Source organism: Schistocerca gregaria, chromosome 9 (genome assembly GCF_023897955.1).
Source record: "Schistocerca gregaria isolate iqSchGreg1 chromosome 9, iqSchGreg1.2, whole genome shotgun sequence".
Classification (NCBI taxonomy): domain Eukaryota; kingdom Metazoa; phylum Arthropoda; class Insecta; order Orthoptera; family Acrididae; genus Schistocerca; species Schistocerca gregaria.
Window position 1 is genome coordinate 132,980,993 of NC_064928.1, and position 17,265 is coordinate 132,998,257.

Here is a 17,265-nt window from a genome sequence, read left to right on the forward strand (position 1 = left end):
AATACAAAGGAACAAAGGAAGTTTTAACAGAAAAGGTACAGGAGTCAAATTAAAAAATGTGGGGGCACCTATGCTACTTAAAACAGCGGCAACTCTTCCACAGTTCAAGCTCCGTGCTACGTCAGTGCAACTCCACAATGTTACACAGCAGTCTGCTGACATGAACCGACCATTGCACAGTTACATATGAACAGTTTGGCTTATTGAGCTCGTTTATATTTGAAAATATTAACTCTTTCATTACAGACAGATGTCTCCAATGTTACGAGATGAAATGTTAGGCAATAATGCGAGTCTCCCACCACAGCCTACTTCCCTTATTAAAAAAAACCGCCAAGAATCTACATGCAACTTTTCTAGTTGAGTATAGCTTGGCCCCTCTCTCGGTTTTATTAATTTAAAGACTTTTAAATAAGCACAGTAGGATGACATCCAACTTACAACTGGAGAAATAATGATCAACCCTGCATCAATAGAATGCTGGAAGCCGCATTTGGGGAAACTACTGCCTCGAATGGTTACTGTGTTCTTTGACTGTACATGCTTACATGAGAAACCCAATCAGGAATAGCCACTTGATTCATTCCCATGTGTAATCACCACCCCCCCCCCCCCCCCCCCACACACACACACACACAAATTCAAATGAAAGTTTCCAATTAATCTAGCATACAACTTCACTGTCTGCACTACTGCTGATGAGCAGATCAATGTGAACAGTAAAAACAACCTCAAACTGAACCTTTCACATCACACCTGAAGTGAGAGGCCTTCAAAATTATATCTTGCGACTGAGCTGACCACATAATAGCATCACCATGACCAAACCACTTCACATCACATCCGAGAGTACTGGATAATGTCCGATGAGCTTGTTCAAAGAACTTACAGATATGTACCCAGGTGACATATTCGACAACTGCCACGGCACAGGACATCACCCAGCTTCTCAAGTTGTTTGAAACTTCATACGGTGGGAGAAAAACATTTTTATTAGTGATAGATGAATGCAGTTAGTATGAACAATCAAGGGGCACTCTGATAACTATTTTGTACTGATTTGTACGAGTTGTGTGTGGATCCTTCCCAGGCAAGTGCAACAACAGTCTGACCGTGTATTAACTAATGCCATGTCACAACAAGGACCCACATGTACAGGCAGACAGGCTACAGTATCTAAGGAACTAGCATAACTACTATGTGTAAATAATGTAATTTACTCTCATCAAACAAATACTGCCCACTTGTACACACCAAATATAGTGCAATTCAATCCCAACACTACCCCACAGGTGGCATCAACACACTGCAAACAGGGAAAAATCAAAAAGGACAGAGTACCAGCCCACAATGTGTGTCAGTACAAAATATTAGGATGACAGCCCACTGGTAACGAGGAGACGGGGCTTGCACCCTCTTGTTTTGGTCCACCTAGTGGTGATCTAAAGTTCTACAGCGACACATTTCAATGTGTTCTGTGACTGTGGGCACATGTAGGCAAAGAAACTAAAAATGATGTAACTATATTTCTTAAAGCAATAATCACAACTTTATATTAGGAGTCCTAACAAAACCCAAAAGTGTTTCTTTCATTCATATCTACCCAAACTGATACTGTAGACAGTCTCAGAGTGCTTGTACTGTATACTATAAAGCAATGAATTATGAAGAGCCCATCCTCTTATGACTGTGGGTAGGTGTTTTATACCAGTACTGTAGGAATGCGACAGTTTTGTAATGATGTACTGGAGGCTACAGATTCCTTACCAGTGTTTGAGAAAACTGCAGCCCGAGCCACAGTCTGGCTCAATCTTTTTAACACAGTGGTGTGGCCCAATCTGTGTCGAGGCTGGTCACCAAAATGTTAATAACAAACTATATCAGAATATACAGGTATTCTGATTTTGAATTAGTGAATTGTGCAACATTATATGTGTCTGTGACTTACATCCCTGTGGAGTATATCATAATTTGAGATGTAATTATAAAGCCAGAGTTGTACTCCCTACAGTACCATCAGTATTACAAAACAATACATTTTTATTGTATTTTACTAAAACATACATTTCGAGTATTCAACAGTACAATTAATAATTAAACCATCTGCAACTTAAAATAAAGAACCAGTTTTCAACTATTTATATGCTAAATATGTCTAATACAGTAATAATGGTAAAACAAACTTTAAAAGTGGATTACAGTAAAACTTTGCTCAAGATAATTGAGATGATTCTAAGGTGCAAACTATTGTCACTCAATCATTGGGTTTGTCTACGAAGTTCAATTCACTGTTTAATTTGTAAACTGTACATTGAATAAAAAATAATAGCATATTTAATACCAGTTTAAATACAATCGAATTAAACACATACAATAACACTGAATAAAAAAAAAAATCACATAACACTTTAAAAAGCCTTCTGCTTAACTGACAACTGCTGCATGATTAAGAGCAAAAAAGTAGCAATGATACTACTACTTTCTTATTAAAATCATGCTATTAAGCTTGCAAAATATTAGTTTCCAAACAGTTCAGTTTTTCGTTTTCACAGTTTCTGCAATAAAATAAAAATATAAAAGCATAGCACATACTGCTAAGGCACAGCAAAGAAGCTACTGTTCTGTTCACAATACAGTCATAAACCACTGAGCACTGACATGTCTACAGCTTTGCGGAATTTAAAATACAGAGTTTGTACTATAATGTCCAAAATGCTGAATCATATTAGTCACCAATCTATCATTAGAAGGTGACTGTCTTAAAATACACAAAACTGAACAAAGTGGAGGGTAAAAACAGCACTTAAAAATGTACACAAGGAATTAGAAGTCACTGTCATCATCTACAATGTAGTTTGCAGCTTTCCTTGGTCGACTGGGCTTCGTCTTTGGAGCTACTCTTTCCACTTCCATTTCAAGATCGTTGTCCGAGGCCGCCTTTTTTCCCCCTATAACACAGAAGTATGGCCATAAACCTGTTACATTATGCAGTCCTCAGAATGAAATAAATTTATTGTGTATTCTATACAAGTGAAAATCTCATACCGTAATTTCTTTGTTGCCCTATATAGAAAAATAAAAGGTAGTGGCAGACAAAATATCAGGACCAAAGGATTACTTACAACTTGTACAGAAACCAAATCACAAGTAACAAAAAGGAAGCAGACTGGCAATAATTATAAAGAAATTTCTGGTAGCTGTGGTAACTAGCAGACAAACTGGGAAGTGCTATGACATTCTGTTATAGTAACATTTGCCCTCTCCAGGGGACACCACCTTGATAAAGCACTGTCCGTGCAGGTGGAGAGGCTTGCGTATTTGTGTGAAGCTGAGGTCTATGCCGAAGTTAGATGAACTACTACCATAAAGAGTGGCCCACAACCTCCCATCTTCCCTATCAACTTCTAGTACTACCCAATTCCCTGACCCAACCCAAGGTGTGATGCAATCCGTTCAGAGGGGTGCGCAGCACATGGAAATGTGTGTCGCAAATGGAGCCTCAGGGATACTGCACAACCTCCCTGAATAAGTAGCCTTACACCAGGCCAGGGTATTCGTGGTGTGGACCTTTTAGATCCCCAAATCTCGTGGTACCTATATAGACACGGTTAAAGAAAACATAATAGAAAAACAAACTGAGGTGCAAACTTGAGACCTCAGATAGCCAAACATTGATGTCAGTACCGATGGAAGGCACTCCCACTACTGAATCAGCGTCTAGACCTGAGCCAGAATTGGGAACTGCAACTGAGAAACTAGACCAGATAACGATCTAAGGCTTGCCTGGAGCCCAGAGGAGGAAACTACTCAGGGAACAGAGGAAAAAGGAAGGGAAAGAACGGCTTCCTAAAGACAAGTGAAGGGAATTAAAGGGGGGAACCTGTCTCAGGTTGAAAGGGATAAGCAGACCCCCAGTACATCAAAGACAGGTAGCAAGTGGATAAAGGAGGAATTATAGACTCCCTGGATAAGCAGGTCCAGAAAAAATGGAGGGAAGAAATAAGGAAACAGACCTATAGTACTTCAGTCTGTGTTTTTTGGATGGCAGTTATCCAGGGAGGTTATCCACATGTGGCCATCACCTGGCAGCAGGAGGAACTATTACAGACGGCCGTCTTTGAGAAGACTGGGGGAGGGGGGGGGGGGGCACTGGCCCAGGGACCACCTTCAGGAGTCCGTCTAGATAGTGGTACCCTCATTTTTGTCTGTGAGGGGGTGCCCACATTAGAATGGCTCAAGGACTAGGTGCCCATGATATCCCCATGGGAAGATGCAAAGCTGCTGGTTAAGATGGCAGTGAAGCTTCTTAAGACTGCAAAGATATCAATATGGGTACCCAAGATCCTTAAGGAAGTCCCTGTTCGGGAAAATAGGGCCCTGAAGTCTCAACAGAAGACTTGAGAGTTATCAAACAGAAGTATGAACCCTGGTAGTGGAGGGTCAGAGAGAAATCACCCCGGCAGGAACAGGACCTGAAATTGTTTTTAGGGTTCTTGCAGATTACCTTCAGGGTTCTCAAAGACATCACAGATGGCAGCAAGACGGAGACTGGAGGTGCTGCAGATTAATCTGCAGCACAGTAAAGGGGCCTCTGCTACCCTGAGTCGCTGCCTGGGGAGGCAAGAAGTGGACGCGGTCCTAATACAAGAACCCTATTTATATAAAGGGGGTGTATCAGGCATCGGTGTCACTTAAGGTAAGCTGATTTATGTTAGAAATCTAAGAAACTTCAGAACAAGCATCTATGTAAGAAATGAAATTTCTTTCATGCCAGTGATGGATTTCTGCTCTAGGGACTTATTGACCATTAAAATGCAATAATGTGAGGAAGGTATCACGAGGGGAAATTGTTTTAGCTTCAGCATACCTTCCTTGCGAAGGCAGCTTTCCTCTTCCCTTGGAGGTGAGGAGACCGGTAGAAGCTTGCATTGGCAAGGTAACCAACTGCTGGTGGGATGCGACGCCAATGCCCACAACCTAGTGTGGGGTAGCAAGGACGCCAACAGTAGAGGTGAGTACCTTCTTAAATTCCTTTTCGCTAACAACTAAGAGGTCTTGAATAGGAGCAATGAACCTATATTCAGGAATAGCAGAAGGCAAGAAGTAGTTGACATAACCTTTAGTTCCATGATGATGGGCAGCTATGTCAAACAATGGCATGTGGTGTTGGAGCCATCCTCATTGGACCACGTGTACATTAAATTCAAGGTTGATATCGGAATCAGACAGACCATGACCTATAGGAATCCCAGGAAAACAGACTGGGAGACACACAGCAGGGACCTTGACTTAGGCTTATCGGAAATTAAAACCTCGATACGGAATCCAGTATAATTTGAGGAAGTAGCAGAGGCTGTTTGCCATAGTGAACTAATATCATGACAACTGCACAAACAGGAGTGTGCCTTGGTGGAATAACTTTGAAATGCAAAGAAAACAGATACAGAGTTTGTTTAATACTGCGAGACGTAAAGGACAATGGGCTAAATATCTTGAGTCCCTTGTCAACTACAATCTTGCAACCAGACAAGCAAAGAAGGCATCCTGGAAGGCATCCTGTGAGGAAGTGTAGAGCACAACTGCATAAGCCAGACTTCACAAGATTCTCACTAGAATACCAACCAATCCAAGAGGTACGTTGAGGAAGGACACTGGAACTGCTCGTCAAAACTCGCTTTCCTCAATATGCTCTGCCGGACAACACATTCCAGAATGTGATCCCGGAGAGAAAATGGTTCTCAGGCACTCGATGGTAGGACTGGTAATCGGCCAAGGAGTGTGTGAACTTTAATAAAATCCAATGGGTGGTGGGAACATTCCAACCGTTCACGTCACTTTGGCCAAATGGAATTTTTCCATCTCTCTTGCAACAGGCAGGAGGAAAGCTCATAAGAGCCCTATGCAGGCTATTCAGAGTTAGCCTAGCAGTATGAATCATTCCCAATGCTTGGAGGGAAGTGAAGGTTGTCTTCAATCCAAAGCCAGGGAGAATTGATCATACCAAGGCTACGGATATGAGACCAATCAATCTGTCCTCTTTCATTCTCAAAACATTGGAAAAACAGGTTAATGTATATGTTGGAGAGAGGAGGCTAAGTAGGGCCCCTTTACATTCAAACCAACACGCATATCAACACACACATCAACCAGGTAAATCATGCGAGTCAGCTCTCCACCAATTTGTTGGTAAGGTGGAGAAAGCCCTTCACTTCCAAGAAATAGCCCTCTGCATCTTCCTGGATATCGAGGGGGCCTTCGGTAACACTATCTTCAATTACATGGTAAGGGCGGCAGAGGTACATAACCTGGGGACCACTATATGCAGGTGGACCAGGGCCATGCTTAGTGGAAGGAAAGTAGAGGCTACCATGATTAATGAAAAGTTAGTAATTACCACCACTAAAGGCTGCCCACAAGTAGTAGTTTTGTCCCTTCTATTGTGGAATCTAGTGGTGAATGAACTCACTGAGGAATTACATTTCAGACAATGCTTTTATCAAGGATATGCAGATGGCCTTGTCATAGTAATACTTGGCAAATTTACTGACAAGGTTAGAAATATGGCACAAGAAAGTTTGTACATTGTACAAAATTGGTGCAACAAACAGGATCTGAGGGTTAATCCTAAGAAGACTGTTGTGGTGCCATTTATGAAGAGACATATTCAACACTCAAGTTGGAATCTGGAGCTCTTCAATAAAACTATCTGTGAAGGGGATAGTGAAATATCTATGGGGTAACCTTAGATGAGAAGCTGACATGGACCCCTCACATTAAGAGTATCTGCTCCAAGGCAAGAAGTACTCTAGTGAATACTATAAGGGCTTGTGGCAAAAACTTAAGCTTAAGCCCCAGGGGTATGCACTGGATATACACCACGGTGGTCAGACCTAGGATTTCCTACAGGGCCGTATTGTGGTGGAAGAAGGTAGAACAACGGGTTGCAGCTAAGGAGATTGCTAAGGTGCAGCGATTGGCCTCCTTAGCCATAACATACAGAATTAGCAGCGCACTAACCGCTGGAATGAAAGCCATGCTGGACATTCCTCCACTACACCTTTGGGTCAAGAGGGAGGCAGCAGCTGGGGTGCACAGACTTAAAACTGGCAAGAACTGGGTCTCATTCAGATATCCAGAATGACACACTAATATAGTGAGTGAGGTAAATATAGGAGTGGCTGGGGAAATGCCTGCCGACTATATAACAACTTCCGACTGCTTCAACAAGCCTTAAAACATAATAATTGGAAGTAGGGAGCAGTGGGAAAAAACAGTTTGACACCACTCAGGGCCATTGTTTGGTTCACCGTTGGGTCGAAAACAGACCAAGGCGTTGGGGCAGGGGTGTACAGGGTTCAGCCAAGACCGGAGAGAATCATCTCTCTAGGAAATCTGGCCTCTGTATTCCAAACTGAAATTACTGCACTCAGGGCATGTGTGGAGGATAAAATGCATAGGTGCTACAAGGACCATGGCATTTAGACAGCCAGGCAGGCCTGAAATCATTAGCAGCTCATGCAACAAGATCTACGATTGTTGCAGAATGCCACAGGGCTCTGGTGGAGATAGGGGAAGCAATAGGGTAAACCTAGTATGGATCCCTGGCCACTCGGGGATCTGTGGCAAGAACAAGCCAACAGATTGGCCAGGATGGGGGGGGGGGGGGCAACAACTCAATTTATTGGACCGGAACCTGTCCTGACTATCACCAAGGCTATGATCAAATTCGAATTACGGAACTGGCTTAGGAAACAGCATGTAGAATATTGGACCAAGGTTCATAAACAAAAACATGGGAAGGTAATGATGCCCAAGCCATGTTTTAAAAGAAGCTCTGTAATCCTGGGATTGAACAGGAAAGAGATCAAACTTATGACTGGACTGATGACCGGCCATGGGAATTTCAAAAATACTTACACACAATGGGGATAACAGAAGAGGACCCTAAATGTAGGATCTGTGACGAGTGTGAAGAAACTGCATCACACCTAATTTTAGAATGCATGGTATTGGAGAGTAAAAGATACAGAATCTTCGGTACAACTAAACCTGAAGAAATTGTGTCTAACAAAGAACTGGTAGAGGGACTCCCTGTACTATTTAGAGGCATTCGTTGACTTTACTAGGTATAAAGGGAGCCATACCGCACAATAAACTTAGTTTCGGTGCGGGCATGGCGGGTTAGACCTTAGCTGTTTTAGCTTCCCCGTTAAAATCAAATCAAATCAACAGCATCTGCACAGTTAATATTTCAACGAACACTCCTTTAATGCTGCTACTCTTTACTGGAAATTAAAAGCAAGCAGATTAGCAACCTAGTCAATAAAAGAATGTCTAATTAGAAGAGGTCTCTATATTACACACACTTGTGTTGCAAGAATGGTCAGTGATGAACTTCTCTTTAATAGCTGAAGTGGCATGATGAGAGAAACCACCACCGCAAGTGACAGTTGTCACAGGGTACTATGTGAGTCTGAATGGAGTGATCTCTCAAAAAAACTGATGTTTGGCTCTCATACGGCAAGTTGCTATGACAATGCTTTACAAGTATAATAGGTAGATCGAAGAGAGATATACACAGTGATGGAGATACTGGACGACACAAGATGACCAAAGCTGTAACAGTCTTTCCACAATGAATGCCTGCTATTCCTCGTGTTCACTAACAAGGACCCCTTGAGTGCAAGGTTTCAAGTTCAATCTTTATTTGAAAGTGTTCTGTTAAAAGTTCCAACAGAACAAGTATTAGTTGCTAATGACTCCCCATGTGCGTCAGGAGAGTGACAAAATGAGTGTCCGAAAGGTGCAGAGATAGACCAATGGGATGTATGTATCAACAAGTCACAAAATAGACATTGTCGACATTTCTGAAACATTAAAAACAAACCATTAATGTGCACCATGAACACCAAATGAAAAATAACATGCCACATGGATCACAAAGGTTCACACCATCAAGATCAAAAACATTCCTTGGGAGTTATAAAGTGTTTAGGACATTCGGCCAAGTATCCACAATTAAAGAATGCATATAGAATCAAACAGTTTTAACAGAGTAATGAGAACTGATGGAATGTGACGGCATGCAACTGAATGGCAAACAGTCTGTTGTGGAGCTTATCACGAAACTGGCTGTCCTTTTAAAGCATAGCTGCAGATAGAGCGATAATATATTTTATAGACATAGAAAAAGCAAACATCCAGAGGCTGAATTTGTCCAGTGGTTCCAAGTAGCACGAAACACTATGTCAAACACTTTTCAGAATGCATAATTTGCTCCTCTCACTCTTTCAATATTCCCTACTTCCCCTGCAAGATAGATTGATTGATTGAGACGGGTTATGGGAATATAATAGAGAGGGGACTAAACTGGGAGGTTATCAGATCCACACTTCTGGAGTGAGTGACAGAAGAAAGAGAATCTGCGAAAAGTGGACGGATCCAGTAAGGGGAGTCAAATTATAAAATAATTAACAGTAAAACACACAGTAAAGGCATAATATGTGAAACCAAATTGAAAAAACGGGGAAAAGGAGAGGTGGGCAGAGAAGAGAAGACTGTAAAAGAAGTCCCAACCAAAACCAACCCGCCCCTGCTCCAAGCCTAAATGACAACCTTGTATCTGAAAATAAACACCAATTTCACGAAGGAAACATAGGACAAGTTCACCATCCGTGTTTCATCTGCTAACATAAAATGTAGGGAATTGGGAAGACTATACTTAACACAAAGGGCCGAAGAAGGGGATCTCCCATCAATATGGGAGATATCGTCAACTGGCTCTACAACCACATTGTGGGGGTGGGTCATTACATAGGAGGAAATAATGTGTGAGCTGGGTATGACCAATGGGTAAACGGCATAAAACAGTGGACTACTACTGAGAGGAACGGAAGGAAGAGCACCGAACTGCAGTAGATTCCTTAATAGTGCGCAGTTTATTACTACAAGAAGTAGTGCTCCAGATGGCCTTCCAGTTATGGGCAATGAGATATTTGATGTAGATCCGCATATCCGCAGTTGGAATCTTCAAAGGAAATGGGGTAAGTATCTGCTTCTCTAACCAAACAATCAGCCAGTTCATTGCTTGGGATGCCTACATGATTTGGGATGCAGAGAAAGACGACTGAACAGGCTCAAGGGTAGAGAGAAGGTCGTGGATAGCAGATACCTAATGATGACAAGAGTAGCATCTGTCAATAGCCTGCAGGCTACTCATGGAGTCTGAACAAATTAAAACACTGTGGAAGAAGGCCTGAGAAATAAAAAAAGAGGGCCCCGTGAATGGCTAGAAGCTTTGCTGTGAACACACTACATGACCCTGGCAATAAATGGTGTTTGAAGCCAGTGAGAGACGTGAAAGCGTATCCACCTTATCGATAGTCTTGGAACCATCAGTGTAAAAGATTGTGACATCCTTGCAAAGTTCCAAGGTGCCACCGACAAGACACTGGAAAACGCAGGAGCGACAGAGACCTTAGGACCCTGGAATAGACAAGTCCTAATCTGTGGTCTAGGCACCATCCAAGGGGTGGTGTGGGGGAAAGACATGTTAGGAGGGATACAGACTTCACCGACGAAGAACACAGGGTACACAGGATGGTCACAGAACTGGTGAATGGCAATTGCATAGGAAACAAAGAGTTGGCTGTGTCAGATGTGTAGAGTTGGAATCCCCACTTCTGTGAGGAGCCTATTAACAGCATTAGTGCTAAAGGCACCAATAGCCAGACGTACCCCACAATGATGGACATAGTCAAGGAGTTTCAAAGCAGAAGGAGCTGATGAGCCATAAACATGACCACCATAATCTAGCCTGGAGAAGACCAGGGCACAGGAAAGACAGAGAAGTGGAACAGTCTACACCAAGAAGTGTGGGCCAGGAGGCAGAGAGCATTAGGCTTCCTCTTAATATGTAGTCTTTAGGTGGTGAATGTGGGGCACCCATGTCAACTTGTTATCAAAAATGAGCCCCAAAAACAGGACTGTGCTACAATGTCGATGAGCTGGTTGCGTAAATAAGGTTCTAGATCGAGATGTACTGTCGGTTGACGACAAAAATGCGTAAGCCACGTTTTGGAAGGAGAAAACTGGCTGTCGCCCATGTAGAGGTCCATCAGATGGCACCTCAGAGCTGGCACTCAGCTGACGCTTCTGAGTGGGATCTCCACCAGATGCAAAAATCGTCGACGTACAATGCTGGGGTAACCAGAGGCCCAACAGAGGTCACAAGGCCTTGGAAGGCAATGAGGAAGAGTGTGAAACTTAGTACAGAACCCTGTGGGATACCATTCTCCTGAATCTGAGGGACACTGAGTGAAGCACCAACTCTAACCCGGAAGACCACGACAAGGTGCTGGTGGGGAGTAAAAGCCTGTCAGATGGCTTATTCCAGTCAAGAGAGAATGGTCAATTGATCATCCTGCCCGGAAGCCACACTGATACGGGGGACAAAATGCCCCAAGATTCGAGTAACCAACAAAATCTAAAGTTGACCATCCTTTCGAGCAGTTTACGAAGTACATTCGTCAGGCTAATTGGGCAATGAATGTCAAGCGACATTGGGTCTTTCCCGGACTTAAGGACAGGGTAATTTTACTGTCTTTGTCATTGTGAAGGAGAAGCACCTGTGAGCGAAATGTGGTTGAAGACCTCTGGGAGACGTCTGGAAAGGGGGGGGGGGGGGCAAAGTGTGTCGTGAGGTGTTCTGTGAGGACCAATGGATCAGTGCATAGAGCACCTTGGTAGTTCAGAGCCTGGACAGTTGACTGCTGGCAGCCCAGAAAGCTACGGAGCCAGGACTAAACCTGCGACGATTACGCATATGTCCCCAGGGAGGAAACATAGCACTCCCAGCATTCCTTTTTACTCTGCTTAATATGGTAACGAGTCTTAGCACAGAGATGCTTAAAAGTGAGGAGGTTGGTGTGTGAAGGGTGTCACTTTAATCACTGCAGCACCCATCAGTGGCCCTGGACAGCGACTGCAACAACCACGGTCCACCACGATACCAGTCGACGACAAGGAGGATCTGTGGAAAGGGAGACAGTAGTGCCAGCGGCAGAGATGCCTTCATGACTACACCAATGGAATTCGAGATGGAGGTGTCAAAGTGGACAGCAGACAAATAAAGGCCAATTGGCCCTGCAGAATGCCCAACATGGGGGGCTGTCTGCCTGGTGGCAGCAGGGGAACAATAAAATCACTGGAAAGTTGTCACTGTCGGAAAGAACACTGTGGGATGACCAATATAGGGAAGCCACGAGGGCAGGAGATAGGATCGTGAGATCGATAGCAGAGAAGGTGTCATGAGCAGCACTGAATTTGGTATGGGAACCATTCTTCAGGACACACAAATTGTGGTCCATGATGTGTGGTCAATTAGGGTACCCATACCTGTTGAAGGAGCACTCCCCCACAGTGGATGGTGCGCATTGAAGCCCTGAAGGAGGCTAGATAAGGAAGGGAAGGTTGGTCATACGAAGCAGGAGAGGGAGGAGGGGGCGGGGAGGAGGGAGAGGGGGCGGGGTCGAGGGAGAGGGGGCGGGGTCGAGGGAGAGGGGGCGGGGTCGAGGGAGAGGGGGCGGGGTCGAGGGAGAGGGGGCGGGGTCGAGGGAGAGGGGGCGGGGTCGAGGGAGAGGGGGCGGGGTCGAGGGAGAGGGGGCGGGGTCGAGGGAGAGGGGGCGGGGTCGAGGGAGAGGGGGCGGGGTCGAGGGAGAGGGGGCGGGGTCGAGGGAGAGGGGGCGGGGTCGAGGGAGAGGGGGCGGGGTCGAGGGAGAGGGGGCGGGGTCGAGGGAGAGGGGGCGGGGTCGAGGGAGAGGGGGCGGGGTCGAGGGAGAGGGGGCGGGGTCGAGGGAGAGGGGGCGGGGTCGAGGGAGAGGGGGCGGGGTCGAGGGAGAGGGGGCGGGGTCGAGGGAGAGGGGGCGGGGTCGAGGGAGAGGGGGCGGGGTCGAGGGAGAGGGGGCGGGGTCGAGGGAGAGGGGGCGGGGTCGAGGGAGAGGGGGCGGGGTCGAGGGAGAGGGGGCGGGGTCGAGGGAGAGGGGGCGGGGTCGAGGGAGAGGGGGCGGGGTCGAGGGAGAGGGGGCGGGGTCGAGGGAGAGGGGGCGGGGTCGAGGGAGAGGGGGCGGGGTCGAGGGAGAGGGGGCGGGGTGGAGGGAGAGGGGGCGGGGTGGAGGGAGAGGGGGCGGGGTGGAGGGAGAGGGGGCGGGGTGGAGGGAGAAGGGGGGGAGGAGGGAGAAGGGGGGGGTGGAGGGAGAAGGGGGGGTGGAGGGAGAAGGGGGGGTGGAGGGAGAAAGGGGGGTGGAGGGAGAAAGGGGGGTGGAGGGAGAAAGGGGGGTGGAGGGAGAAAGGGGGGTGGAGGGAGAAGGGGGGGGGGGGGTGGAGGGAGAAGGGGGGGGGGTGGAGGGAGAAGGGGGGGGGGTGGAGGGAGAAGGGGGGGGTGGAGGGAGAAGGGGGGGGTGGAGGGAGAAGGGGGGGGTGGAGGGAGAAGGGGGGGGTGGAGGGAGAAGGGGGGGGTGGAGGGAGAAGGGGGGGTGGAGGGAGAAGGGGGGGTGGAGGGAGAAGGGGGGGTGGAGGGAGAAGGGGGGGTGGAGGGAGAAGGGGGGGTGGAGGGAGAAGGGGGGGCTGGAGGGAGAAGGGGGGGCTGGAGGGAGAAGGGGGGGCTGGAGGGAGAAGGGGGGGCTGGAGGGAGAAGGGGGGGGCTGGAGGGAGAAGGGGGGGCTGGAGGGAGAAGGGGGGGCTGGAGGGAGAAGGGGGGGCTGGAGGGAGAAGGGGGGGCTGGAGGGAGAAGGGGGGGGGGCTGGAGGGAGAAGGGGGGGAGGGCGAGGGGGGAGGGCGAGGGGGGAGGGAGGGGGGAGGGAGGGAGAGGGGCACACTGTAAATGCTAGGGAGGGAATTCTTCCCATATTGCTAACACTAAAAACTAAATTTTGAAGGGGAGGTCAAACCTCAAGTGGGGAGCTAATCGCCAAAAAGGATGAAGGGAGGGGAAGGAGGTGGCAACAGGGAAGGAGTGGGGATAGGGAGGGAGGGGGCAGGGTGAAGGAAATGCAGCCAGGAAATGAAGAATGGGCCACAATAGCTCAGGGCCCCACGTGCGCCATGCACAACTCATGAAAGAACCGTGAACCCCTAGAGGGCCCTTGCAAGGTAACACACGAGAAAACTGTAGGATGCAGAGCACCTCCAACTTGTTGCAGCATAACAAAAGGCTTTCCATCAATTTACTAACCAGATTAACAGTTGGCAAATTTGTATATGAATGTATCGAGGCATTAATATCTGTTGATGTTACTTGGCACCTCTGATTTTCTGGGTTCCTCTAATCCGCATTTCCTCTTCAAGCCCCAATTGTTCAGAGATGAGAACAAATTACTTACTGAATGACGGAATAAGATTGTTTATCTTATATACAAACTTTCAGGCTAATTCCACAGTTTGCTGTGCCACATGAAGTTGACATTTTGTTTGAAATTTCATTACCTTACCCCTTCCAATTCAGTAGCACATTTTGCAGTTGTGCAATTATCCACTGCTTCCCCTTAGACCATTGTAATCCACATCATGTGCAATTTGATGTACATAACATACACAATCACTGTCAAACACAGCCTGTAGACTGTATTACCATCCTTGCAACATGCAAACATCAGTTTTTTTTGAAGAATTGTTCCTTGTCTTATCTTTAATATCTATAATTCTTATGCACTACACACACATTGCTGCAGGCTTATTCAAAATCTGTTCATAGTCTTTTTTACTGTGCTGCGAATGATCTTTTACATACATAGTTATGTTCAGTACTCGTTCCTCTGCCAATGATAGTCCTCCATTATGTTTCACTGGTGACAGGATTTGAGGCAGCCTGTCTGATAAGGATCATCATCATCATCATCATCATCATCATCATCATCATCATCATCATCATCTACATGGCTCTACACTTGTTTCAGTGTAACTTTCACTTACTGAACACTTATTGTCGTCATTGTACTCTTCAAGTACATTGTCCACACAGCTGAGTGTACACAACACCACACATTCCTCTTATTTATCTTGCATAAATGCTAGTATTTCATCTGTCACTTTCTCTCACACTGCGAAATTCCTTGGGTTACTTTTCGATGAAGCGTCAACTCCAGCAACTAAAGTAGATATAATGCAAATTTTGCTTTCATCTTGCTGCAGTTGCTCTGCTTTGTATCAACGCCACTAGCACTGTAGCACTCTTGTGAGTTACTGACTAAGCAGTTCAACTACCCTCTGTAGTCTCATGCTGTGCTCACCATTGGGTACGTGCAGTACCAACCCGCTTGCCATTAGCAGCTAATATTGTGGTTGCATGCTTGACAGTATGTGGAGTATCTAACGCTCTAAAAATAATTGGCCAAACACTTGCTAAAGGTGTATGGAGACTATTCAGTAAGTATGTCATATGAATAACACGATACGGATGGTGCCTAATGAGTTTCAGTAGCTGTCGAAACGGTATACACGACAAATCACAGCCCGGTCAAACCTTCTCAGCTGCAATCCCTCACAATGAAGAGGGTCTATCGAAGCATTTGTGTCAGTCTGCAGAGTACTACAACGAGACTGTGTACACACCTGAATTTTGGCTGTAATGCCCTGGACAAAATGTTTCACACACACTTATTGTGAATTGTGTGCCAGATGGGTTCTGGAGATGCTTACGAAAGACAGAGTGGAAATTTATTCAGATGTGCTGACCAATATAAGGCAAGACAGTTTTCTTACCACCACCACCACCACCACCACCACCACCACCACCAAGAGCGGGATCCAAAAGACAGTCCACAGAGTGCCAACATGCAAATTCTGTAACACAATAGTAGTTCAAAACATGAGAATATGCAGAAAAAGAGGTGTGCACAGCCCTCTGGGATACGGAAGTAGTGGAAATAATTTATCTTGGTGTGTGTGTGTGTGTGTGTGTGTGTGTGTGTGTGTGTGTGTGTGTGTGTGTGTGTGTGTGTGTGTGTGTAAAAAAAATAATGATAATGTCAATTTATAACGTTACAAAGTGACAGTCTAGGCTGGGAGTGTAGAATTACCAGTCGGACCAGAGAACAACAAAAACTAGTACTTGCAACTGCAGCTCCCATAGCAGTTCTGCGACCATAGAAATTTTTGCCAAATTTGGCCTGACTGTCTTGTCACATGCACTACACCATCCCGGTTTAGCAGTGTCAGACTTCCACATCCATGGGCTTATGAAAGGTTGACTACGTGGCCAACATTGTTCTGATGCCGTTGTTGTCAAAGCTGTAAGCCTGTGGTTAACCTCAGCTGGTTCAGTTTTTTTACTAGGGCAACATGCAGGCTCTTATAGGAACTGTGTGCTCAAAACACTATACAGACTGCCAAAGTATCCCTTTGTGGATGTGCAGCACAAGAGATGAGTGCGGGTTTGCTACGCTACTACACGAGGCTCTTTTCTTAGCTTTACTGTAGTAGTCTGTCACACACAAGCTTCCTTGTTCTCAAACTCACGGGATACAATCACAATTTACAAAGAAACTCTCCTCTACCAACTACATACCTCCCCAGTAATTTTATTTCTTTAACTTCAATTCCTCAGCTCACTTCATACAACTCCATACTAGCAGCTGCATCTTAGCACAGTACATACTAGCTTACAAAACTGTTTACCTGAACATCCGAGAAACTATTCAAGGTACTTCACATAACTGTAGTTATTGCCAGTTATAATACTGATTAGTACAACAAAAACTAAATATTACTATTGAGATCCTGAATACCTACACATTCTCTTCAATTCTGGAAGACAAGAAGTTTCCAGTACTCCACAAGCAAATTAGTAACATTCAGTTCCAGTGTCAAGTAACTTGTTTGCTCACATACCAGCACGAATGAACACTAATGCCACATTTTTTGTTGATCTTCATATCAAAGTGGTCACTGCAACACAGAGGATCTTTGTTCGATTCCCGGAACTGCCACAGATGTTTCTTCAGTGGGAGGACTGGAAATTGGCTGCACTCTTCCCTTCTGAAGCTTACTAACTAGGTACTCAACTGAGGAGTAGTTGCTGCAGATCACAAAACTGACACCAGCCACGAGAGAGGTGTGCCGACCCCATGCCCCTCCATACTGCATTCAGTGATATCACTGGCAGATGATAACGAGGTGGCTGCTCAGTACCAATCGGCCCACTGGAGCCCGTGGGTGGTATTTGGGTAATTGCACTTTTTTACCTGTCTGAGATTGGTACTTTCAGCCTGT

At 45.9% G+C, this 17,265-nt stretch overlaps 1 protein-coding gene across 1 annotated transcript in view; it reads right to left on the reverse strand.

Annotated features, from left to right (window-relative positions):
- Positions 1 to 2,019: 2,019 nt before the first annotated feature.
- The window catches only part of LOC126291679 (DNA topoisomerase 2-like), a 174,674-nt gene continuing 159,428 nt past the window's right edge, over positions 2,020 to 17,265 (reverse strand). The window contains exon 25 of the mRNA XM_049985274.1: positions 2,020 to 2,948. Coding sequence (XP_049841231.1) covers positions 2,824 to 2,948 — 125 coding nt within the window. The 3' untranslated portion in view covers positions 2,020 to 2,823. The remainder of the gene's footprint in view (positions 2,949 to 17,265) is intronic.